Below are 26,198 nucleotides of genomic sequence, written 5' to 3' on the forward strand. Positions count from 1 at the left end.
ACATAATGTAATGGTTTGAATCAAGCAATGCAATATCAAATTACATCATTCACATACAATTCTACATTTCGACTTGTAAGTTAAGTAGTAGAGGTGTTCCGGGCATGTCCCACCGGCGGGAGGCCCCGGGGACGACCCAGGACACGCTGGAGAGACTATGTCTCTCGGCTGGCCTGGGAATGCCTTGGGATCCCGCCGGAGGAACTGGTTGAAGTGGCTGGGGAGAGGAAAGTCTGGGCTTCCCTGTTAAAGCTGCTGCCCCCGCAACCCAACCCCGGAACAAGCAAATCATGCATGCATGCATCATCTGCTTGTTCCGCATGCATGCATGCATCCATCCATTAATCAATTAATATTTTTTATCCATCCATAGATAGATGGACTTTAAATTCGAGTTTAACGATTGAGACTTTTTAGAAATTTCAGTTCAATCAACTGTTTTAGTCCTCAACTCAAACACTTAGATCACTACCTATGCAATGTTACGATAAAAAGGACAAAGACTGAATTTACCGTTGCCATTCTTCTCTTGCAGCTTGGTATCTATGAGATTAAAGAAAATGACAGTAAAATAATAAGGCATATCACATGATCTAGTAAGATAACATGCTGTTTACTACTTCACCTACAGATGAGAAATTTGGTATATTATTTGAATCCAGAATGGCCAATCAGAGAGCATGATTTTTTAAATTTATTTATTTATTTTTGCTTGATTGACAATTCCATGGGATCAATCACACCTAACCCTGAATGTGGTACATTTTGCCGTTGTCCAGTGGTACCTCTACTTACGGACTTCTCTACATACCGAATTTTCAGGTTAAGACATGCCTTAACGAGAAAATATTGCTTCTTGTTAGGAATGAAATTTCAGGATATGAAAGTATGGCTGGTACTCGCAGCTCCCAGAGTTTACTGAACGTTTACTTATAGCTGCTCTACCATTGGCTATTGTCTAGCATTCCTGGCATCCAACTGGCTAAGAGGGACCTCTTCTGTATTTGTATGTGTATCCCAGCATCCTCTTCATTCGCCCCTCGTGTTCCAACAGCTTTACATTAGTGTATTAACTTTTATTCCTTATTCTTGTTTTATTTTACATTATGCACAACTCTGAGTTCATGATTATTGTGAAATTATCTGATTGTAACATGTATTGGTTACATGTTTTGTTGCATTTTTATGCACTATAAAAGATTTATGTCTGAATTTTGGGGGGCTTTGAACGGATTAGGTCATTTACATGGAAAACGCGTCCCTACTCGGCATGTGCCGGTATGATATTCTGACAGTATGACAACCTTAGCCCAAAATATCACGGTGTCACGGTATCACGGCTCTAAAATGTTACTTTGAGATATTTGGGTTTAAAAAAAAACAAAAAAAATACTTTTTTCCACGGAACAGGATTTTATTTTCCCATTATATCCGCAAATTGGAACATATGTTAAGTATAATGTTAAATTAAAATACAGTACATTTTAAAAATGAACTAAATATTCTACATAAAATTAAAATGAATGCGGTCCTTTTGGCGGGCCTAAACCCACAGCTCACCATTATTAACATCCGGACAAAAATAATTGAATTACTTTCCATAAAAAGCACGTGTGTATGACTCGTATCACGTTTACATCAGAGTTCACTAAATACGGACCTCGGTGCCACTTTTCCTGTCGCGTTTTCCATGTCTCCCTCCTCCAACACACCTGAATCAAAATAATCAGGATCATTATCAGGCTTCTGGAGAGGTTGCTGATGACATAATCATTTGATTCAGGTGTGTTAGGGGAGAGAGACGTGGAAAACACGACAATAAAAGTGGCGACGAGGTCCGTATTTAGTGAACCCTGTGTTTACATCGTATGCACACTCTCTCTCAACACAGTTGCCAGAGAGAAAAAAAAACACATTTTACCACCGCTGGAATTAAATCTCATAGCTGGTGGGCAACGTTCATGTCAGTGTTTGCTAGACGTGTGCAAAATTTCCGATTCATAGATTATTCGCGATTCAGCCGTGAAACATTCGAGAACGATTCACAAACATCCAAATTTTGATTATTGAAATATGTCAAGTAAAGCGGAACTAAAACAAAGTCAGCGTGGTCTTCAGGACGCAATGAGGAACGGACCGAGAGTAAACACCATGCATGTCATTACCCGTGTAAACAATGCTCAACTCACGGCTCTGGCTCAACTCATGCCGCTAGATAAAAAAAACAATAATGCCTGACTGCTGCCAACAGCCGCTACAAATTACGTCCACATGATGCTACGGTAGATATCTTATTATATATAGAACTAGATGCAAAATGACGGACTCGGCGGCGTTAGTAGTACATGAATAGAAACCTAAATGCGAAATGACAGACTAGCCGGCGTTAGTATACAGCCCCCATCTTAAAGCAGTAGAGTTCCCCGGAAGGCTGTTGTAGCGAACCTTCCAAATGAACCTACTGTAATTTTCGCACTATAAGGCGCACCTGACTATAAGCCGCCACCCACCAAATTTGAGACGAAAACCGCATTTGTTCATAGATAAGCCGCACTGGACTATAAGCCGCAGCTGTCATCACTGTATTATGAGATAGTTACACCAAACGATATCATCCAACACTTCATTTGACAGCGGCATCATATGACCAAATGAACCACCATGAACCTTTGAAGCGTCATTGCTTCAAGAAGCTTTATTTGGCCATCACTGCTCCCTTGGGAGAGATAATCAACCTCTGCTGCCACCTGCTGTCCACACTTGTCATCAAACATGCCTCCTAGCATGCATTGCAGCGCTACAGATGTAAATAACAATCAAAATTCATGTTCTGTGCTAATTATTTCTTCAGTTACTGTTCCAGTTGTTTCATTAACTGCTAGTTATGGTATTTGGTAACACTTTATTTGACAGTGGCGCCATAAGACAATCATAATTATGACATACCACTGTCATAAGCAATCGTGAACGCCTATAACGGATGGAATTTAGTGTTATCTGGCAAATTAGCTCACTTTTGAATGGATGTAAAAGATCCGAACTGGACATAAACGGAGTTAGTGACATAATTTGCCGCATGACACCTAATGACATCCGTCATAAGCAGTCAGTAATGCCCATGATAGTGTCATGTCACAATTATGACGGTCTTATGATGCCGCTGTCATATAAAGTGTTACCTATTAACCCCAAAAAATCAACAAATAAGCCGCATTGGACTATAAGCCGCAGGATTCAAAGTGAAGGAAAAAAGTAGCGGCTAATAGTCCGAAATTTACGGTAATTAACTTTTTATCTAAAATGCTCTTAAATCGGCAAAATCTTGACTAGACTTTAAAACAGTTTTAAAACTTTCCCATGTCGAAAATAGACAAAGTAAATTGTGGAATAACGGGAGCAATTTTAACAACTTAAACCGCTGATTCACAACATTAAATTAATTGAATGTAGATTAAAGCTGCTGATACCGAATGGGGTCTTGCGTATTTTATTTACTGTTTTGAACTGTTAACTTGATACTGAAATAGTCATTTATTTAAGTTTGAGAGGATTTTTGTACAATTTTTGTAACTAATGTACAAAACATTAAAAGCACCTAATAGCTGGGGTGGGGGGAGCATAAATAATCGATTTATAATCGAATCGTAGCCTCTGAATCGTAATCGAATCATTAGGTGCCCAAACATTCCCACCTCTAGTGTTTACTAACCTTTTATTTTGTATAAATATGAAATCATATTGGAGGTATTGCCTCCTTGGCAGCCACCTTCGCAAACATGTTTTACATGTCGGTTGGCCCTCCACCTCTAAGCCACGGCTGTCAGTAATTTTTCTGTAGCCCAAGTTTTCCCATACCAGCAATTTCGTTTTCTTTGACGGGGAGGAAAAAGTTTAGTTTTACCTCCTCCAGCCATCGTGTAGCATAGCTGACTCACTGACACTGTGCAACAACCGGTGGGGGAGGGCTGAGCCTTGCAGCTGCAAGCGAGGGATTTCTCCATGCATTTCTGCGACATAAAAAATAGCTAATACCTTAGGGACGGTATGACGGAACATTTTTGCGGTTTTGAAACCTTGACGTTTTCATACCACTGTATACCTTGAAACCGGTAATTGGCACATGTCTGTATTTACAAAATTTTTAAGTTACGAAACTACTTCCAGAACCAATTAATTTCTTAAGTAGAGGTACCACTGTGGCACTGTACATATATAATGATACATGTACCAATAATTTTGCTCACTTGAAAAGTGAGTGGGTTCAAAGTTAAAACTTAAAAGAAATGGTAATCATTTTAAAGCTTTAGAAATTTTTGTCTAAAGTTGAGACATAAGATGTTCTCCCTTTTTGTCTTAATTTTAGACAAAAACGTTTCTCATCCTAAGCATACACTTAATTTACTCTTTATGATTGAAAACATCTGGCCTCAGCTAGTGCATGACATGTTCCAGATTAGTTTTTTAAACCAATTCAGTTTCATTTGGCGTCCATTAACAACAGCTGTCTACCCTTGATAGTTTTACGACTATAGCGACACGGACCAAAAATTACCTGTGTGATGTCCTTTACTAGTTTGGAATGGGTTACTTCATCGTTTTCGTAGGCTACTTTTTACTGTTGTGATCTCTGGCTGCCCTTGCACGAATACCGTGCATATAGGCTACGTCTCAAGTCTCTTCAACTTGATTTTCCACGTTCTACTTTCTTCTCCTCTCAGGCTTCAGTTCTCTTATTCACGTATTCTCCTACCTAAGCAAGATGACTCGGAAGTATTACGAAGATTGGACGTTCGAATAAAAAAAAAAAAATGCTCAAGAAAGGCACCAGCATACAGCTACTTTTCGTTAAGGTTACAGTACCAGTCCAGCACCGTTTACGAAATGAAATTATTACTACAATCTTCTTCTTCTAAAAATAATTTCTGGCAGGCTAAACGCATACATTGGTGTATGCTGCCTCCTCTGTTCATTTACCATACTGTACTCCAACCTCGAGCTCAGATTAAAAATAATAATTTAAAAAAAAAAAGGTATTTAATTGAGAATTCATGTATGTTTCAATAATTATTAAGACCCAAAAGCTTTTCATAGACGTACTTTCTCTCATAATTGAACAGCAAACGGTGCAGCGCAGTCTGCAGTCTCTGGACATTTTTTTCTTTGTTCTGAAAAGTTTATTTCAGGGGTGAATATAAATATATACATTTATTTATCGAATGATCGCTGTCAATCCTATATGGAATGGAATGACCATACTATGAAATCCACAAAATCAGAAAAGGAAGAAGAGGAACTGTGCTCTGACGTCATCTGACTGCGTCGGTTTGGAAGAACGTGCGACACTCCACGTGATTGCGAAAATGGCGGCGCTACAAGGTCCAGAAATTCAATTTGCACAAAAGTTAGCGTCAAACGAAAAACCTATCCGAACAAAAGCATTGAAAAAGTTGAGAAAATATATAGGTGTCAGATCACAGAAAGCGGCTGGTAAGTAACCCCCGTTTTTCGCTCTTCCTCAGCTTTAAAGGCTTCATCGTAAAATATAACCCACCAGCATTGCCTTGTGTTTGGAACATTTCACGTAACTATGACACTTAACTTAGTCCTCGTTCAGTTATTAAATGAAAAGTTGCCTCTAACCGCATTAATTGTACGTTTCATGGTAGGGGATTTAAATGTAAATGCTAAATTAGAATATCTGCAGTTAATATTGGCGACATCAACAAGGTCTTAATGACGAGTTCAAATTACATTTTGAATTTGAGTTCGTATTGTATTTAAATTATTTGTGTTGTTCAGTGAAAAAGAACACAGAGATGTCTGCAACGACACACTTCATCTTAATTTCACATCGGATGACATATTTTTGTGCAAGCTTCAAACCTCTGATTTCTTCATTATCATTGTTGATATCATTGTTAAGCTCTGTGTTCACTTATTATGAAGTGCATATCCCTGAGATGGTGTTAGTCATAACGGCGCAATATGCCAGCTTTCCATAAAGATGTGCTTCGAAACATGTTATAACGCCTCCTTGGAAGCGGCACCCATTTTTCTTAAAATGTTATCTTCTGTGGTGCAAACACTCACCAGCCTTTATTAGAGTTAACTACTAACTACTTTCGGATGCCACCATTTACATCTGACAAATGAGAATATATAATTCTTCTACCCACATATAATTGGTCCTGTAATATCAAACAACAAAATGTTATCACCATTTTATTTTTCGGGGCAGGGAAATTATGATTTACTTTTTAGAATACTCATCTTCGTATACTACCACCACCTTAAAACACTCATTTAGGCGATTTAGTACAGCACAGTTAGGGTGCCGTTTTAGTACAGGAGGGAAAAAAATCACGTACAGTGTAATTTAGCTGAAATACAAAGGCAAACAGGATCTGCTCAGTCCGTTCTCCTTCTCATGAAAATTTGGCCAATGCATCGATTCCCTTACATATTCAGTACTGGATTGTGGATTCACCCAGATCCTCCTTCTGGTTTTTGTTCTCTGTCCAGGTGGGTTTACAAGTGAAGAGCTGCTAAAGCTATGGAAGGGTCTCTTCTATTGCTTGTGGATGCAGGACAAACCGCTTTTACAGGTATTTTTTCTTTTTTTTGAGAAGGAAAAGCTTGCTCACAAAGTTTGTTTGAAATTTTTCTGTAAGGAAATTACAAAATACTTAACTAGATCTCTTTCCACAGGATCAGCGCAAAAATGATTTTAGGTTAAAATGACCGTTTTCCTGTCAGATATTGCAAATTCAATTTGTGGCACATTTTTCTTCTAATCAAGCTTCAGTACTGGCACTTTATATTATGGTAAACAATATATTTTATCATTGATACTAAGCCCTGTTAATAGTGAGCGCACCCATGCCCTGATTACATTTGTTCCACCCCTCGTAATTCTACAGGGTGACACAAAAAAAAGGTCCTCACCCAAAATCGGATAACCTCCAAAATTTTATTTCGATCGACACAAAACTTTAACTACATTAGGTCAAGCCTATGTAGCAGACATCTCCAAAGTTCCAAGTCTGTACTACAAAAAGGCTGTTTCACTGGAGCTCAAAAAATGTGCTCCAAATGAGCTCTCTGGCGCGGCAGGCACATTTGGATCCGGCGAGCAAAGTTCTAAATCACCCTTCTGCGGTCGTCCAGAGAGTTATTGTCTCTTAGTGTCTTTTCCATTGGGGTTATGCACAGTCTCATGGGTTCTGAACAGGGCCGATATTTGGAAATTTGACTTATTTCGGTATCTGCCTTTTTTTTTTTTTTTTTTAATCCGACTGGCCGATATGAAAAAGTCAATTTAAAACTAGAGATAGGGACTTGGGATCACGCCATTTTTCAGAGGATCGGAATTGTGTGAAAAGGATCGGGTTTTTAATTTTAAAAAACATATATATTTTTTTTTTTATGCTTCATGCTCGTATAGTCTCACTCTCCCTGCAGCTGCTTTTCTTGGTAAGCATTTCACTGCGAGTTTTGCTTATTAAAGTTGATGATGTTTGACAGGCATTGAAGCTTTGATCTTGCCAGAGAAGCTTGGCAGCGCTACCTTCGAAGATGCCGAATGTGTCAATCATCGTTTAGCTCGTTAAACACTAGTGTGCTATGGTAACTCATTGTGTAAGTGAGAGGCTGTTGTCAGTGGGTTTGAGTGGACTCACTCAGTGAAGCATTTAATAGACAAGCGTTTTTCTACGGTATTCTTGTTTAAAAATAATTCGCATTATGAAGGCGGCACGGTAGGACAGTAACATGTTTAAAACTTTTGGAACCCTTTTCCTAGAGAGCTATTTATTTAACCTTTTATTCAACTTTATAACATACTGTATGTTTCTGAGTCAAGGAAATTCAAGCACTTCTGGAGCTATTTTTTATTTCTGTGATTCAATAAACATGCTTTAGGCATTTCAATGAAGTTCAGTGTTTGCATTATTCATTTTTTTAACACCAATTTTTACTTTTACTGCAAATTAATATCGGTTCCAAACATCGCTTATCTGACCCTCTAACTCCTAATAATCGATAACAGTCCTGAAAAACTCGCATTTGTCGATCTCGGATATTCGGAACTTGTCGACTCATCTGTAGATACTTTGGTGGACAGGAAATTCACGACATCCGAACCGTTCTTCGAATTGCATTTGAGCTGTGTGGACAGACTTCAGCTGAAAATATGCATCAACTAACAATGTGATGACAGTTTTTTATTTTGTGTCACCCTGTAGTAGTAAAATTGATGAGTCCAGTTAGTCTAATTCCTGGAAAATGACTCATTAGAGTTTTGATGCTGCCCAAAAGTGTTCTTGATCCGTGATTAGGGGAAAAAAAAACCCCTCTGTGCCAAATTCAATGTCTGAATAAATGGCACCTTCTGTGACCAAGCCTTTAAATCTTTTATGCCTCTTAAATTGTTTGATTGTTAAATATGTGTAATGTGAATTTGTATGAATTTGACATGATTCACTTTTAAATTAATAGGAGGAGCTTTCAAACACAATTTCCACACTGATTCACAGCTTTCACGATACCAACGGACGTAAGTTGAGTCTCATCAGTTATAATTACAAATGCAAGTAAATCAAAATGAGAAAAGGCAGTTGTAAATGTTGGTTTCCACAGAAATATTATTTATAGAGAGCTCCCTCAAGACCTTCAAAAGAGAGTGGACTGGTATCGACAGACTACGAATGGATAAGTTTTTCCAGGTTTGTGGCTGAATTGCTTGCATACTCTCATGCATAATCTTAAAATTATATACTGTTTCCATGATCCTGATCGTGCCTCTTCACTCGCCTCTTATTCATGGTGCCTCTGCTTAATGTTTGTTACAGCTGGTCCGCTTCATGTTCAGGCAAAGCTTTGAGATGCTGAAGAATAAAGAATGGGAGAGCAGGTAACTTCTAAAAAAGGCCTTCCATCAATTGAGCAACACTTTATATAGGTTAAATTACTGCATGTAAACCATGGTCTTGTTTTTTTCCTTGTTTTTTTCCAGCGTGGTTGCACAATTTCTAGATGTGTTTGCTACAGAGCTCCTGATTGCTGGAAATGATGCACCCACTGGTCTGCAACTCCATATCTTGGACCTCTACTTGACTGAACTGGCAGCTGTGGGTTCAGCGGAGGTAAAGCTATGATTGTTATGAAGAGTCATTTGTAGCGTGGAACATATGATGACTGAGTTTGGTTTATTGTGTCACAGATTGTTACAAAGTATTTATAACTCATAAAATATTGTGATTTATTTTTTTTATTTTTTGTACAGCTTACTGCTGACCAGAACCTACAACTGATAGAACCATTCTTCAAAACGGCAGCCAAAACCAAGGAGTAAGTCAAAACCATCATAATATCTGTATAAAACTGAAGGACATTTGGAGTTCAAAATACGAAATAAGCAAGGATTTATATTTTCTGCTTCGGATTCATAAACAATAGGTGCCTAGAATTTGTAAAATATGTAAACCCGTCTTCCGTGTAGCGTTGTTTTTGGCTGCCCTTTTAATTTTTTAGTCTTAGACTTTTGGACGATAATACTTGTTAGTCTTAGTCATATTTGAGTCACCTCAAAATATGTTTATCTTAGTCTAGTTTTTGTTGACGAAAACTCAGACTAATTTTGTCTATCTTTAAAGTTTACTCAATATTTTTGTCTGCAAAATTCAAAAGTTGTACTCCAAAAATAAATAAAAGTTTTTCAAGTATTTCAAATGAACATTGACAATTGAGCACAAATTGTAGCGTCTATAAGCATTTGCGAATTTATCACTTGACAATACTCACTCAGAAGTACATAATTTCAATTAGTTATACCCACCTGGCCACCATGAACTGTATGTATTTAAAAAAAAAAAAAAAAAAGTTGTCCGAGAGTTTAAGATGATGCTCGTCGTTAGCGATAGCCTAACGCTAACATGAATGCTATGCTAATGCTATGAGTTACATTTAGTGTATAATGATTACTCGGCACAGTCCAGGCTAAAGCAACATTGCATATTATGTCTTCCCAACATAAGACAAATCGTACCATGTGTCTCAAAACAAGCAATGGGGAGAATGGAGAGGACACTAGTGGGTGAGTGACACAGACACCAGACTCTGCTACGATGCAAGCTGACTACATATAAATGTCACACATGAGGCAGAAACTATTGCACATTTGTCTCGTTCTCGTCTCGTCAGACGAAAACTGGCGTTCATGTCGTTGTGTTTTAGCTTTCCAAGACACTTTTCTGGCTCGTTATCGTCATGAAATAATTGTTCGTCGACAGTATTTTCGTTATAGTCATCGTTGACGTAAAACAGCGCTGCTTATGTGGTTACAGGACATGTATGTCTTGCACGTTAAACTTTATTTCACATGTAAAATAAAAATAAAAACATACACTCGGATAACATGGTCATAAACTGAATACGGGTACTGTTTCTATTAATGAAAGTAAACTGTTTTGCTACTCATTGGGGTTTGATACACAAACACATATTTTGTCTGCGCCAACACCAGACATGGTGCTAATGGAAGTTGACGTTTGATTCTCAAGTACAGTAACTTTACATCTTAGGAGTGATATGCATCTTTAACTCAGACTACCTTACTCTTTTACCGTGAAATTCAAACTTTCTCCGAGTAGTACTAGTTTACATTAAATGTTTAACATTTAATGTGTCCAGTTAAGTAATTATCACAAACGGTGTTTTCACAGCTAATACAGATTTTTTGATCTTCTTGTTTGAAATATTTTATGTCCACTGATTTACCATTCTCTCGACACTGTTCCTACCAGTCGGACTCTTTTCCGAGCGATCTGCATCAACATCTTCAGCACGATTATTGACCAGGCTCCCTTAGCCATTGAGGATCTGATGAGAGAGCTGAATGAAAATGTGTCTTCTGATTCAGGCCAGTCCTCTGAAGGGGAAGAGGAGGAGAACCCAGTTAAGAAGATTAATGGTACTGCATTTTTTTTTTGCAGAAAACACAAAACATACATTGCCTTGCAAAAGTATTCGGCCCCCTTGAACCTTGCAACCTTTCGCCACATTTCAGGCTTCAAACATAAAGATATAAAATTTTGATTTTTTGTCAAGAATCAACAACAAGTGGGACACAATCGTGAAGTGGAACAAAATTCATTGGATAATTTAAACTTTTTTAACAAATAAAAAACTGAAAAGTGGGGCGTGCAATATTATTCGGCCCCCTTGCGTTAATACTTTGTAGCGCCACCTTTTGCTCCAATTACAGCTGCAAGTCGCTTGGGGTATGTTTCGATCAGTTTTGCACATCGAGAGACTGACATTCTTGCCCATTCTTCCTTGCAAAACGGCTCGAGCTCAGTGAGGTTGGATGGAGAGTGTTTGTGAACAGCAGTCTTCAGCTCTTTCCACAGATTCTCGATTGGATTCAGGTCTGGACTTTGACTTGGCCATTCTAACACCTGGATACGTTTATTTTTGAACCATTCCATTGTAGATTTGGCTTTGTTTTGGATCATTGTCCTGTTGGAAGATAAATCTCCGTCCCAGTCTCAGGTCTTGTGCAGATACCAACAGGTTTTCTTCCAGAATGTTCCTGTATTTGGCTGCATCCATCTTCCCGTCAATTTTAACCATCTTCCCTGTCCCTGCTGAAGAAAAGCAGGCCCAAACCATGATGCTGCCACCACCATGTTTGACAGTGGGGATGGTGTGTTCAGGGTGATGAGCTGTGTTGCTTTTACGCCAAACATATCGTTTTGCATTGTGGCCAAAAAGTTCAATTTTGGTTTCATCTGACCAGAGCACCTTCTTCCACATGTTTGGTGTGTCTCCCAGGTGGCTTGTGGCAAACTTTAAACGAGACTTTTTATGGATATCTTTGAGAAATGGCTTTCTTCTTGCCACTCTTCCATAAAGGCCAGATTTGTGCAGTGTACGACTGATTGTTGTCCTATGGACAGACTCTCCCACCTCAGCTGTAGATCTCTGCAGTTCATCCAGAGTGATCATGGGCCTCTTGGCTGCATCTCTGATCAGTTTTCACCTTGTTTGAGAAGAAAGTTTGAAAGGGCGGCCGGGTCTTGGTAGATTTGCAGTGGTCTGATGCTCCTTCCATTTCAATATGATTGCTTGCACAGTGCTCCTTGAGATGTTTAAAGCTTGGGAAATCTTTTTGTATCCAAATCTGGCTTTAAACTTCTCCACAACAGTATCTTGGACCTGCCTGGTGTGTTCCTTGGTTTTCATAATGCTCTCTGCACTTTAAACAGAACCCTGAGACTATCACAGAGCAGGTGCGTTTATACGGAGACTTGATTACACACAGGTGGATTCTATTTATCATCATCATCGGTCATTTAGGACAACATTGGATCATTCAGAGATCCTCACTGAACTTCTGGAGTGAGTTTGCTGCACTGAAAGTAAAGGGGCCGAATAATATTGCACGTCCCACTTTTCAGTTTTTTATTTGTTAAAAAAGTTTAAATTATCCAATAAATGTTGTTCCACTTCACGATTGTGTCCCACTTGTTGTTGATTCTTGACAGAAAAATTAAATTTCATATCTTTATGTTTGGAGCCTGAAATGTGGCGAAAGGTTGCAAGATTCAAGGGGGCCGAATACTTTTGCAAGGCACTGTATTCCTGTCCAGTTTTAACCAGAAAACTAGTAGACACTGATGATTAGGCGTGGGAACTTCTGGGTACCTGACGATACGATTTGCGATACAAGGCTCACGATAATGATCTCACAGTGGTACCTCGACATGAATACCTTGACATACGATCCTTTCGACATTCGATGTAAATTTGACGCGGCATTTGTCTTGACATATGACGACATGCTCGAAATACGATTTATGACCGCGTCGCAATTTCATTGTTTTTCCTGCAAGACGGCAGCACGGCAGATTTTCTTGTGGGAAAAATCAACATGGGTCCTAAGTAGGCATGTGCCGGTATGAGATTTTCACGGTACGATAACCGTGAGCAAAAATACCACGGTTTCACGGTATCACGGTATTGCAATTATAGCTCCAAAATTTTGAGATGTATGGGTTTTAAAAAAAAAAAAAAAAATCCATTGAACAGGATTTTTTCAAAACATATTTGCAAATTGGAACATGAATATAATGTGAAAATAAATTATTTAACAAAAAATAACAAATATTATATAAAATTAAAATAAATAGAACCTAGACTATACCCACAGCCACAGCTCAAGTTGCTCAATATTAGAGTAAGAACAAAATAATTGCTATAAAAAGTAAAAACACTTCTAAATAAAATTAAAAATATATACTGTATGACTTTTTTTTGAGGGGGGAAGCTCAAGTGAAGTTTCGCCATTTTCAGCCACTGTGTCAACTCTAGTCTACATGATGCCATGCCTTTGTGTTAAAAAGAACAAAGAATTCATAAGTTAATAAGTTAGTTAAAAATGTATAAGTTAGTTTTATAAATTAGTTAAAATGTAAATATTGTTGAGGAAAGGTTTCATCTAAAAAAAAAAAAAAAGTGAGGAGTGAGACCTCCTCTCTCAATTAGCGATCTTTGACGCGATTCTTTTTCTTTCCCCCCTTCATTCAAGCTTTTCTCTCACTCAGCGGCTGTGAGACATAAAAGAAGCTGCTCTCTCAGTTTAGCCTAGGCTAACATTCGTCTTTGTAAGTTTTAGTTAGTTTGTATATTGAATTTGAAAGGAAAATGTGTGTTTTGTTTTTGGCGAACTTTTTAATGGTGCTACTGCTATCCTGTTGAACCTAATCACACATGGAAAAATACAATTGTACAACGTTTTAAATGTATTTATTTGAATATTTCACCACGATTTGAGAGCTCAATAAATTGAAGAAAAGTACGCCTTGTGTTTGGAGGATTTGTTTTTGGGTTTGCTGGCTGTTTGGTGACACTCACGGCAACAAACGGGAAGGGGTGAGCGGTGCCGTACCAAGTCACTTCGGCTGCATTTTGGCACATGAAAAATAGCGAATACCGTACTAAGGTATGACGGAAAATTTTTGTGGTTTTGAAACAGTGACGTTTTCACACCACGGTAAACCGTGAAACCGGTAACCGGCACATGTCTAGTCCTAAGAGTGTTAGTGCAGGTGGCAAAAAAAGGGAAAAGGTGACACTTACCATTGAAATTGAGATGATGGAATATGTCTATGATCTCGATGGTCCTCCTCTGACCTCCGTTCACCAGTCTTTATAAGTTTAGGTGACAATTATTGTAACATCGTCAAGAAAGTCACCAGCTTCGTCAGGTTTTTATTCATTTATATTAACTTGTGCAACACAACACGGCTACTGTCCGCCGTAGCCGAAGCCAACAACAATGGAACATAAAAAGTGAAAGTAAAAACTCTTCCGCATCTCTCTCGTCAGTCTCTCCAGGAACAGCATGCAAAACTCAACCACCACATAAGAACCAGACTCTTTATATTATTTTTATACTATTATTATTATTCTGATTTGTACTTATAATTTATTTGTTTTGCTATGTGTAATTGCAATTTCTAGTTGTATCTGCAGTATTTATTGAGGATTTAGCATAGGTTTTTAGTCTGTGGAACAAATTAATCGAACTATAATGTATTGTTATGGGAAAATCCTGCTCGACATACGACTATTTCGACCTGCAACCCGAGTCCTGGAACGAATTAAATTCGTATGTACACCTGGCAGCCACAGTAATAGGGCGGTAGGTGGGCCCCACACTTTTCTAAATGGCCTAGCCTCGTCTTCGCCTGGGCTGCCAGTTGCAGGGGCGGAGGGGGTCGGGGCTCCGGTCCAGTGGCGGCTTCTGGGCACTCTCCTCCCTTTGCCTTTCCCTCTTTTTTCTACCCAGGTATCCTCCTTGGGGTCCAGCGCGGGTCGTTGGCTGAATGGGGGCACGGATGGTCTCGGGCAGGGGTCCCCAACCTTTTTTGCATCACGGACCGGTGTGATTTGGGTCTTTTATTTTTTCCACGGACTGGTTTTTTGATAAATTTTGCAACCCATCAAAAACTGCAACTATGCGGTTCTGCGCATGCGCGTAACCTTAAAAATGGCCGCGAATGCAGCGATTCCAAAGTAAACACTACAAACTTTAAAGAAAGGAATATTAACTTACATTTGATCGTGGATGGATATGTAGAAAAGTTCTCCTCAGACCCATCCTGCCATGTTAGCTGCACACCGCTGTCTCACCGTTAACGCCTTCGCCGTGCCGTTCAGCATTAATTAAGAAGCCCGCTTCACAAAGATGCGATGTTGGAAATTGTAGCAAGGTTTTCAGTGTTCTCGTAGCGCTGTCAGGATATTCCGGAATGACTTTAATTGTCTCAAATGTACATTTAAGGTCGCCGTCATTTGCAACCTCTACAAGCTGATCCTCCTGTTGCACAGACATGCTCGAATCACTCGGTTTATTCACAAACGGGTCATGAATCCACTCCTTCGCAGTTCGTAGGTCTTCGAGGTTGTAGGCTCATCTTCTGGCTCGTCAGGTGCCCTTTTTCGCTGTGAAAAATCTCTCCAAAGACGTCTGTTTTCCAGTCATTTTCGCTCGTGTGGGGGAACAAATGTGCTGCACCCGCGGCCTAGTCATACGTTGTTAAGGAGGACAAGCGCACACAGAGATACAGTGGGGAGAACAAGTATTTGATACACTGCCGATGGGTTTTCCCATTGGCAGTGTATCAAATACTTGTTCTCCCCACTGTATATACAAAATGAGATATGCTGCTTGCAGTCCAATCAATGGATTTCTATGACGACATTCTAATCGATACTGTAGTATTATATCTAGAGTAGACAGGGATATTGATGTGTTAAGCAGGGGCACAGGCAAAATGTAATTCGTCCAGAATGCGGTCGTGAACAAAATATTATCTCTGTGCGGCCCGGTAGCAAATGCGCCACGGACCGGTACCGATCCGCGGCCCGGCGGATGGGGACCCCTGGTCTTGGGTCTGATCTTGCTGGATGCCATGGTCCTTGGGTGGCCCCTGCGCATTATTTCCACTTGTCTGCAGGACTATCACACGTCTGATGGGATTCACACATGACTGGGTGCAATTAGACACACTCAAGCAAGATATTAACATAACCACATGTACAAGTGATTCACGTATTACTGAATTCTGCACTTCACATTACTAATTTGTGTACGCTCCAACCCGTCTCATCACGTCTCTTTTTGACTCACACCCCGTCCTCTTTCTTTAACCCTTTCGATAGTCACACCCTTTTCTGCCCTCAGTTCAGCGTGTGGCTACTTAAACTTGACAGTGAGCTAAAAAACATAGAAATGAGTTCCAAACCAAGACGGTAGACTTGGTCGTTTGCTACTTTTGCATTTCGTTCCTTTTATTTGGAAAACTGCTAACATACAAAAAACATGAGTGTTATACACAAAATAAAAATAAACTGTGCTGCACAATAACAATGTGCTAAAGTTCATAACAGAAAAATTGGTTCCGTTATGAGCAAATCAAATGAAGTGACTAATTTTGCTTAACACAAAAGTGTTGCTTCGCGCCATATAAATGACGACAAAGTAACAGAAAAGACACTCCGAAATGACATCAGACCCTCTGTTAAAACATGCAAACTTATAGATTATGTTTTATCAAGGGTTCCCAACGATATGTGGTGCCGAAGACGTGCGTAGCATCTGTACACCTCAACATAAGATCAAGGGACCTTGCACACCCCACTGATGATAGTTTGTTTTTAACAGACTTGTCTTTCAGAATCAACTATTTTCTTTGGCACATTTCAATATAACCCTTTAAGGTTTTTTTTATTGCACCCACAAAATGTAAATGTTGCAATGGTACAAAAATTTACAAGTAAACAATTTTTCAAAGTGACGTACTGTTATGTTGAGCTAATTTTTTGAATGTCTACTTAGCGTATTGTTTGAAGACGCAGACTCAACAGCCGGTTCATTTGTTTCCAGGTAGCAAATCAAGCAAAAAAGGTCGTAAACTTCAGTCAGGAGAATCTGACAAGGAATTACCCGTTGATGACGACGCGATACCAGTTTTACAGGTTGGTTGGGCATTTTACGCCAAAGACTGTGATTTCTTTCCTCGACCTGCTGAAATAATTAGTGATAATAATAAATCATATTAGGAGATACTTGCTCATGCTTCTCGTTTGAAAGAGACAGTGTTACTTTTGTCAAAACACTTGAAGGATGCCACATTTTGTTCTCACCCTTCTAATGATATGTTTTATAGTTTGATTATAAAGCAGTAGCAGACAAGCTGTTCGAGGTGGCAAGTCAAGGTAACGTACCCAGCCTGAATAGACGGAGGATCTACAAAATCACAAGAGTGTAAGTATTGTAATCCTACAGATATATTTATTTTTCATCCTGTAGAGCAGTGGTCCCCAACCTTTATTGCAACACATACCGGCAATGCGTGTCAGAAAATGACCGTAAATATAAAATAACATGACGGGGCTATAAACTGACTTTGAATGCAGGGAAAAAGTAACTGTCCATATGCTGAATCAACCTTTTTTAACAGTGGCCTCTCCTAAAACTTGATGGCAAATACACTTGGTCGCTGGCAGAATGAGTTCTTCTCTAATCCTGAAAAGTTTCTTGGCTTTAGCAATACGGTTCGCCTTGATGTATGATGCTCTCAGTGCATTCGCTTTTGTTGCCTTGTTTGTTAGCGAGTTTATGCTCTTTCCTCCATCTCCGAAGCCGGGGCAGGGAAATGACAAAAGCCGAACTAACTACGGTGGCATAAAACATCGTTTGTAAGGAAGAAAGTCTGCAGTTTTGACCATTATGGAGTAATTTTGCACGGTCCTACTGAATAAATGCATTTTTATTATTTCATATTCCATTTAGCACAACACTGTTACTTGTCATGACCATACAATATATTTAGCAATTGGGGGAAAATACTTCGATTTAAAAGAATATCCTGTAAAAACATTGGAGTAGAGAGATTGAAACAATCATGATATTTTGCTCCCCTCCGTTGCATTTTCCTCGTTCTGTATCTTCCACCTCAACGGGCTGATTTCTAAATCTGATGAAGTTGAACCCTGCCGATGTCATCCTTTAGCTGGGGATGCTAGAGTGCTGTAATGACAGGCGGGGCTAAATGGCAGATTAAAAGACTAATTTCTCATCATCCGCGCTTTGCCAAATTGTTGTATGTAGTCGAATCTTCTCAAAAATGTACTCAAGTAAAAGTACAAAAGTACTTGCTTTAAAATTTATAAGTAAAAGGGAAAAATATTTTCCACCGACTCAAAAATGTAATACATACAAACAGCCAGATAAATCATTCACTTCTCAGTTTTCAAAAGTCTACAAAATGGGGGAAAAAAAACAAGCAATAACATTGGTGATGAGCTGTGTTGCTTTTACGCCAAACATATCGTTTTGCATTGTGGCCAAAAAGTTGAATTTTGGTTTCATCTGACCAGAGCACCTTCTTCCACATGTTTGGTGTGTCTCCCAGGTGGCTTGTGGCACACTTTAAACGAGACTTTTTATGGATATCTTTGAGAAATGGCTTTCTTCTTGCCACTCTTCCATAAAGGCCAGATTTGTGCAGTGTACGACTGATTGTTGTCCTATGGACAGACTCTCCCACCTCAGCTGTAGATCTCTGCAGTTCATCCAGAGTGATCATGGGCCTCTTGGCTGCATCTCTGATCAGTTTTCTCCTTGTTTGAGAAGAAAGTTTGGAAGGACGGCCGGGTCTTGGTAGATTTGCAGTGGTCTGATGCTCCTTCCATTTCAATATGATGGCTTGCACAGTGCTCCTTGAGATGTTTAAAGCTTGGAAAATCTTTTTGTATCCAAATCCGGCTTTAAACTTCTCCACAACAGTATCTCGGACCTGCCTGGTGTGTTCCTTGGTTTTCATAATGCTCTCTGCACTTTAAACATAACCCTGAGACTATCACAGAGCAGGTGCATTTATACGGAGACTTGATTACACACAGGTGGATTCTATTTATCATCATCGGTCATTTAGGACAACATTGGATCATTCAGAGATCCTCACTGAACTTCTGGAGTGAGTTTGCTGCACTGAAAGTAAAGGGGCCGAATAATATTGCACGCCCCACTTTCCAGTTTTTTATTTGTTAAAAAAGTTTAAATTATCCAATAAATGTTGTTCCACTTCATGATTGTGTCCCACTTGTTGTTGATTCTTGACAAAAAAATTAAATTTCATATCTTTATGTTTGAAGCCTGAAATGTGGCGAAAGGTTGCAAGATTCAAGGGGGCCGAATACTTTTGCAAGGCACTGTATTTGTGTTGCTGCCTCTCGTGCCGAGTTACGGTTTAGTTGCACAGGGCATATCTATTGTGCCGGAGGCATGAAAACAAAACGATCGATTCACAATGAGGGAAAGAAAGCAAACAAAAGTAACATGTAACGCAAGCAACAATTTGAAAAGTAGTGCAGTAACAAGTACAGGTACATGCAGTAAAATGTAGTGAAGTAAAAATAAAAACTACAACTTGATATTTGTTCTCAAGCAAGTACGGATGCACAAGAATGTACTTGAGTACAGTAACGAAGTGCTTTTACTTCGTGTGAAAGAGCTGGGAATAAATTCATATAATTTGCAAGGAATTCCAGGCCTCCAATTTTCCTTCAAATCTTTTGTACGTTTATAGCCGGTATCAATGCGAAATGGATCTTAAATTTGATTTATGGTCTTTAAAAAGAAGTCTTTAAAACTCTTAAATTTAGCTTGTTGAACTCTGCAGAGACCCTGTGTGTGCAAACACCCCAGTAATAGTGGGCAACCACTAGTGAGCAACATACACAAATCTCTGATTAGTCAATGGAGTAGACAGGCATATTGAAGTTTCAAAAGGCCCATTCCAGATTGCGGTCGTTGCGATCTGGGAGCAAATTCGCCACGGGACCGGTACTGGTCTCCGTCCCAGTGGTTGGGGATCACTGCTGTAGAGCATGTGGGTTGAACAATGATGTTTTTATGTCTGAATGTATCATTTGAATAATTATAAGCCATCGCGGGTCGAAAGGTAGTGGCGTATTCAATCAGGCGCAGCCCTCGATGGCTAAAAATTTTTACATAAAAGCATTGAAGTTATTTTTTTTGTATGCACCCACGTTGTACAGATCAGGTCTACCTCACATTTCCTCTTAGTTTAGAAACTCCAATTTAAAGTTACTGACTTCCAAGTAATTTGAACTGGGAGGTAGAGCACTGGGGATTTGAGGTGTGACAAAATATAGAAATGGTGAGGAACCAACACAAGGTATCCACGGTGTCTTTAAAAGTCTTAAATACAATAATATGAGGCCTTGAAATGTCCATAACTCTAAAATCTTATAACAGGTGTTAAATACGATTTTGAAAGTTCTTAATAATCAATGGACGTCATTTTATGGAGAACATGTATAAACTTCAGTCTCGCTTTTAAATGTTTCGATTTTTGAGGACTCCAAAACGGACCTACAGTGCTGGCCAAAAGCATTGACACCCCTGCAATTCTGTCAGATAATGCTCAATTCCTCACAGAAAATGATTGCAAAACTCCAAAAATGGGCCGGACAAAAGTATTGGCACCCTTCATGTGACGCTTCTCTAATTTGTGTAATGAACAGCACCTGTTACTTACCTGTAGCACATAACAGGTGGTGGCAATAACTAAATCACACTTGCAGCCAATTAAAATGGATTAAAATTGAGTCGACCTGTGTCCTTGTGTGTACCACATTGAGCATGGAGAAAAGAAAGAAGACCAAAGAACTGTCTGAGGACTTTAGGAGCAAAATTGTGAGGAAGCATGGGCAATCTCAAGGCTACAAGTCCAAAGACTTGAATGTTCCTGTGTCTACTGTGCGCAGTGTCATCAAAAAGTGTAAAGCCCATGGCACTGTGGCAAACTTCCCTAGATGTGGACGGAAAAGAAAAATTGACGAGAGACTTCAACGAAAGATTGTGCGGATGGTGGATAAAGAACCTCGACTAACATCCAAACAAGTTTAAGCTGTCCTGCAGTCCGAGGGTACACCATTGTCAACCCGTAATATCCGTCAACGTCTGAATGAAAAGGGTAGGATACCCAGGAAGACCCCACTTCTGACCCAGAGACATAGAAAAGCCAGGCTGGAGTTTGCAAAACTTACCTGAGAAAGCCAAAAACATTTTGGAAGAATGTTCTCTGGTCAGATGAGACAAAAGTAAAGCTTTTTGGGAAAAGGCATCAACATAGAATTTACAGGTGAAAAAAACAAGACCTTCAAAGAAAAGAAACACGCTCCCCACAGTCAAACATGGCGGAGGTTCCCTGATGTTTTGGGCTTGCTTTGCTGCCTCTGGCGCTGGACTGCATGACCGTGTGCATGGCATTATGAAGTCTGAAGACTACCAACAAATTTTGCAGCATAATGTAGGGCCCAGTGTGAGAAAGCTGGGTCTCCCTCCAAGGTTATGGGTCTTCCAGCAGGACAATGTCCCAAAACACACTTCAAAAAGCACTAGAAAATGGTTTGAGAGAAAACACTGGAGACTTCTAAAGTGGCCAGCAATGAGTCCAGACCTGAATCCCATAAAACACCTGTGGAGCGAACTGAAAATGGCAGTTTGGAGAAGGCACCCTTCAAAACTCAGAAACCTGAAGCAGTTGTCCAAAGAAGAATGGTCTAAAATTCCAGCAGAGCATTGTAAGAAACTCATTGATGGATACCGGAAGCGGTTGTTCAGTTATTTTGTCTAGAGCAGGGGTCCCCAACCTATTCCACTAAGGCACACTGTGGGTGCAGGATTTCATTCTTACCAAACAAGATGACAACACTTTTTCCCCAATCTGGTGTTTTACAAGTGCAATCAGTTGATTGCAGTCAGGTGTGGCTTGTTTTAGCAGAAGCCTCATTGGTTCAACTGTCTCTGCTGGATCGGCTGGAACAAAAACCAGGACCCACAGTGTGCCTTGAGGACTGGGTTGAAAACCCCTGGTCTAGAGGTTGTGCTACCAAGTATTAGGCTGAGGGCGCCAATGCTTTTGTCCGACCCATTTTTGGAGTTTTGTGTAAAATGATAATGATTTTATTTTTTTCATTCTCTTTTGTGTTTTTTCATTGCAAGCAAAATAAATGAAGATATTACTACCCAAGCATTTGTAATTGCAATCATTTTCTGGGAGAAATTGAGCATTATCTGATAGAATTGCAAGGGTGCCAATACTTTTGGCCAGCACTGTACAAAGCGGAACTGCCTGTGCTGCGCTGTCATTTTTCGTCAAGTCTTCTTTACGTTTTTTTGCCGGTATCGATGTGAAATGTCTTAAACCGTTTTCAATATGGTCACAAATAAGTCCTAAAATTGGCTTGTTAAAAAGCTGCAGAAACCCTGCAACATCAAAATCTTCCGCTCGAATAGTGTCTACGTTAGCTCATTGGTTGCGATTGAAGGCGCTGGTTCATTCACCCCTCCCAGTCAAGATGGACTGGATGTCTAGCACAGTCAATGGCACTGAAACCAGCACATTCACAGCCAGTCTTCCCCGTTTTCGGGGTATTTGCAGCTCACTTTCAGTTCGTTTTAAGACATTTACACACCACTTCCTGTTGATTTTAAGTCACTTCCTATTCATTTAGGGATATTCCTGGGTCACTTGCTGTTCACTAACCCTAAATCAACAGATGTCAAGTAAATGCCCAAAATTAACAGGAGGTTCCCAAAAATCAACACGAAATCACATGAAATGCCCCAAAATTGACTCATTGCCTGCCACTGACGGCCATAGAGTTCAGAGCGAACATTCGTTCATTTGCTGCCTGCCCTCCCACTACAAACAGATCGGACATCTAATAGTGATAAACTCATTCCAATTCACAGCAGAAGGATAAAAATTAGCTTGTTTTTGCGTTTGTTAGTTCCTTTGTAGTATATCGTAGTATGATTTCCTATTTGCCCCACTTTTAATTCTTTTCATGTTTTTTTCTTGCTTGACAGGCTTCTGAATCTGAGTGAAGGTATTGTTTGGTAGTTTCATAACAAAATCACTTTCAATTTCCATTATGTGACTCTTTTCTCTGCTTCTTTTCATGTTAGGCATCTTCCCGCAAGTTCGCCGTCCAGAAGAAGTCTCTTCAGATGAGGATGATGAGTTTGACAGCAGAAAGAGGAAGAAGAGGCAACTAGCAACTAGCAATCGTACAGTACCTCTTTGTCAATTAAAAATGCACATATATTAAAAGCAGGGGTGAAAGTGGCTAGAATTTTTTGCCGGAACTCCCCGACGTGAAGGTCTCCACCGAGCCAGAAATTGTATTTATTATTTCTTTCATTTTTTGTCGCATCAATTCAACAAGCTTTTCTTTTTTTTTGCTGTTCCAGAAAACATGCACATTTGAACCAATCAGAGATCTCTGCTGATCACGTCAGTATGTCAGCCAATGGCGTACCGCAAGCAACACGTCACTTCCGTTCATTAATATTCATGACATTAGCTAATGTTGCTAAGAGGGGACACGCCACAGTTTGTCCCTAATAGGAAATGAATGGAAATCGTGTACGAAGGAGATGTTTACAGAGCTAAACCTACCAATTCTCTCCGAAAATGATGTCCCTGGTGCCAAATTCACTGGCAAAGATGTGGAAAAACATAAAAATGTTCAGTTAAAGAGATGGCTTGAGTGTCGAAGGCTGAAAAAGACAAAACGAGCGGACCTAAGCATAGCCTAAGCTTTTTTATCGATGCGACTGACAATGGCATTCTCCTGTTTCAACAAGCTATCCTTTACCACCAGCCCTGTCTTTCTTATATATTATATCCTCTGGTTGTCCTATGTCTCTGACCGTTCTTGGGGGTAATTTAGTTAGTTTTGTGAGTAGCATTCGCTGTCACTGAGTAGCATTTGTGCGAGCACAAATGTTACTCAGTGACAGCCAACGTACACTTTTAATTTTTTCATTGATAACAAATCTTAATTCTATGATTTATTTACACTTCCCCCTTACTAAAGTTTTTTTTTTTACAACAGAAAAGGTAACTGGCAGTCAGATACCATTTTAATTATTTTCAGGTAATTCATTGTCAGACAGAAGCAGCACAGCACAACGTCACGCTAAAAAAATAAGTTAAAAATATAAAAACGGCTTACCTCTTTGTCCTCTGAAAGACCATGCCAACCCAACAAAATGTTTACTGCATATGAAATGTGAATTGATTCACCGAGCTGCCGTTAAAAGTCCGCGCAAATTTATTCACATTTTTTCCTCTGTTTTTGGTTTCGGGAAATATATGACGAAAACATCCTTCGTATGTCGTAATGTCTAGAGTCGTTTCTACAAGTTCCAAAAAAGTAATGTGTGATCGGCATGTTCATTTTTGAAAGATTACCGGAGTGAAGTAGCAAAATTAACATTGGTTCTATGCGAGGGCGGGTCTATAATGTCCCACTTCTACTTCCGCTTTACGATGCGACGTCACTGTCTAAAAATAGCACGCGTGCGGTACGCCATTGAACGGATAAATGAGTCCAGGCGTTTTGCTTTGCTGCGTGCATTCGCACATTGGTGTGACTCATCATCGTCAGACTTGGATAACCGCAGCAGCTGGGGAAACCTCCATGCCCTCCGTGGAATAAAATCAATAATAAATATTGGTGGAAACGGATTACGCTACGCAAGCACTTTATTATGCTTGTTGTTTACACTTGTGTGTGTGTAAATCTGATGTTGGTTGATTGTTTTTTTTTCCTTAGAGCTGAAATGCTTGTGTGGCAGCTTAGCATTTTGTTTTTTGTTTTTTTTTGTTTTTTTTTTAACACAGCGTTTTGACAGTTGCTGTCATATTTTCAGAATCAAAGCACCGTTTACTGGAACAGCATTCCGGCTCTGACTCTTATACCGGATCAGCATTCCGGCCCTGAATCTTATACCGGAACTGCGTTCTGGCCCTGAATCTCATACCGGAACTGCGTTCCTTACCGTTCTGGCCCACTTTCACCCCTGATGATAAAACAAACATTCAATCCTGAAACAAAACATGCTGTAGACAGCAGTGGCGGATGCTAGTCTTTCAATGAGGGGAAGTGTGTTCACTTGTGAGTGCTTTGTGACGGCGAAGGGGCTCAACGGCACCCGCTGATCGGTGGAGAAAGAAACGAGTGCCAGAAGTCTCCAAACACAAGCAGCTACAATAGAAAAAAACACCCGAACTTGAAGCTTGTTTTTTCGCTAGTCATTTTTAACAAGGCATGTGTTGATAGGATTATTATGAAAGTCTCTGGTTCAGCTCAGAACAACGGAGGGGGGAAAATTTGAAAGCTTCCCGCGAATGTTAATACGACAAGATTACACTGATGTCATTCAAAAAAGGATTCCGCCTCAAGATTATCTAATCATGCAGACAAGCAGAGCGTCCGGGCCAGACGAGCCCTGCCCAGAGGCATCCAGAGACGAATAGCTTCCAATAGAAGGAATAAACCCAGCTTTTAGCCAATGACTCGTCTCGTTTCGCTGTAGTGGAACAATGCACACTCAACTCTGAAGATGCACAGTGTCCACAGTGTACACTGTTTCAGGGACTGTGAAGCTGCGTGAATACCGGTATATGAAAAGAATCATAACCAGCAGTGTTGTTAATAACTGTTATTTTTGTCTGTAGTGAGTAATCTAATTTTCCCATCTTAGCAACGCAGTTACTGTTACTGAGGATGTAAAGGTGTGCCTTGCCATACTATGCCTATGCCTTACTACGTTGGTTGAATGACGCGAGAAATGTCAGAAACATGGAGAGAGCAGAGCAGGAGACGGGAGGAGAGGAAGGGGGTTGTAACTCCGGTGCAAACGCAATGCTAGGTGGCTCGGAACGTTAGCATAACATTCTCATTCACGCTAGCATTAGCATTTAGCGTGGCGAGGGTTATGTTAAACGCTCGGGAAACTTTTGACATACAGTTCGTAGCAATCAGGTGGGCACAATTAATTGAAAATAATGGACTGTTTCCCATTCAGTATGCATTATCATCACCAAGTGGGCGTTATCCTTGTAGATGCTGCAATATAATAATGTTTTTGTTTTTTATTACCAAAAATAGTCACTTGCCCTAAACCAGTGGTGTCCAAACTATTCCACATAGGGCCGCAGTGGGTGCGGGTTTTTGTTCAAACCCATCATGAGGACAACCTTTCACCAATCTGGTGTCTCACAAGTGTAATCAGGTGATTGCAG

At 39.8% G+C, this 26,198-nt stretch overlaps 2 protein-coding genes across 5 annotated transcripts in view; one reads left to right on the forward strand and one right to left on the reverse strand.

The window, feature by feature from the left end:
* LOC130927124 (cobalamin trafficking protein CblD) overlaps positions 1–4,889 on the reverse strand; it is a 30,343-nt gene extending 25,454 nt beyond the window's left edge. For both annotated transcript variants that reach the window (XM_057852702.1, XM_057852701.1), the window contains exons 1-2: positions 4,553–4,889; positions 514–543 (exon numbers count right to left, since the gene is read on the reverse strand). In XM_057852702.1, the coding sequence (XP_057708685.1) occupies positions 514–522 (9 nt within the window). In that variant the 5' untranslated portion in view covers positions 523–543; positions 4,553–4,889. The remainder of the gene's footprint in view (positions 1–513; positions 544–4,552) is intronic.
* Positions 4,890–5,310: 421 nt separating this feature from the next.
* Positions 5,311–26,198, forward strand: part of LOC130927405 (ribosomal RNA processing protein 1 homolog A-like) — a 35,050-nt gene continuing 14,162 nt past the window's right edge. For 2 of the 3 annotated variants that reach the window (XM_057853210.1, XM_057853211.1), the window contains exons 1-12: positions 5,311–5,487; positions 6,523–6,605; positions 8,497–8,554; positions 8,638–8,723; positions 8,850–8,911; positions 9,014–9,143; positions 9,284–9,348; positions 10,803–10,969; positions 16,952–17,043; positions 17,235–17,332; positions 22,973–22,992; positions 23,072–23,173. In XM_057853210.1, the coding sequence (XP_057709193.1) occupies positions 5,361–5,487; positions 6,523–6,605; positions 8,497–8,554; positions 8,638–8,723; positions 8,850–8,911; positions 9,014–9,143; positions 9,284–9,348; positions 10,803–10,969; positions 16,952–17,043; positions 17,235–17,332; positions 22,973–22,992; positions 23,072–23,173 (1,090 nt within the window). In that variant the 5' untranslated portion in view covers positions 5,311–5,360. The remainder of the gene's footprint in view (positions 5,488–6,522; positions 6,606–8,496; positions 8,555–8,637; positions 8,724–8,849; positions 8,912–9,013; positions 9,144–9,283; positions 9,349–10,802; positions 10,970–16,951; positions 17,044–17,234; positions 17,333–22,972; positions 22,993–23,071; positions 23,174–26,198) is intronic. The other variant, XM_057853212.1, reaches the window with a different exon arrangement.

The sequence above is a fragment of the Corythoichthys intestinalis genome, chromosome 12, assembly GCF_030265065.1.
Source record: "Corythoichthys intestinalis isolate RoL2023-P3 chromosome 12, ASM3026506v1, whole genome shotgun sequence".
NCBI lineage: Eukaryota > Metazoa > Chordata > Actinopteri > Syngnathiformes > Syngnathidae > Corythoichthys > Corythoichthys intestinalis.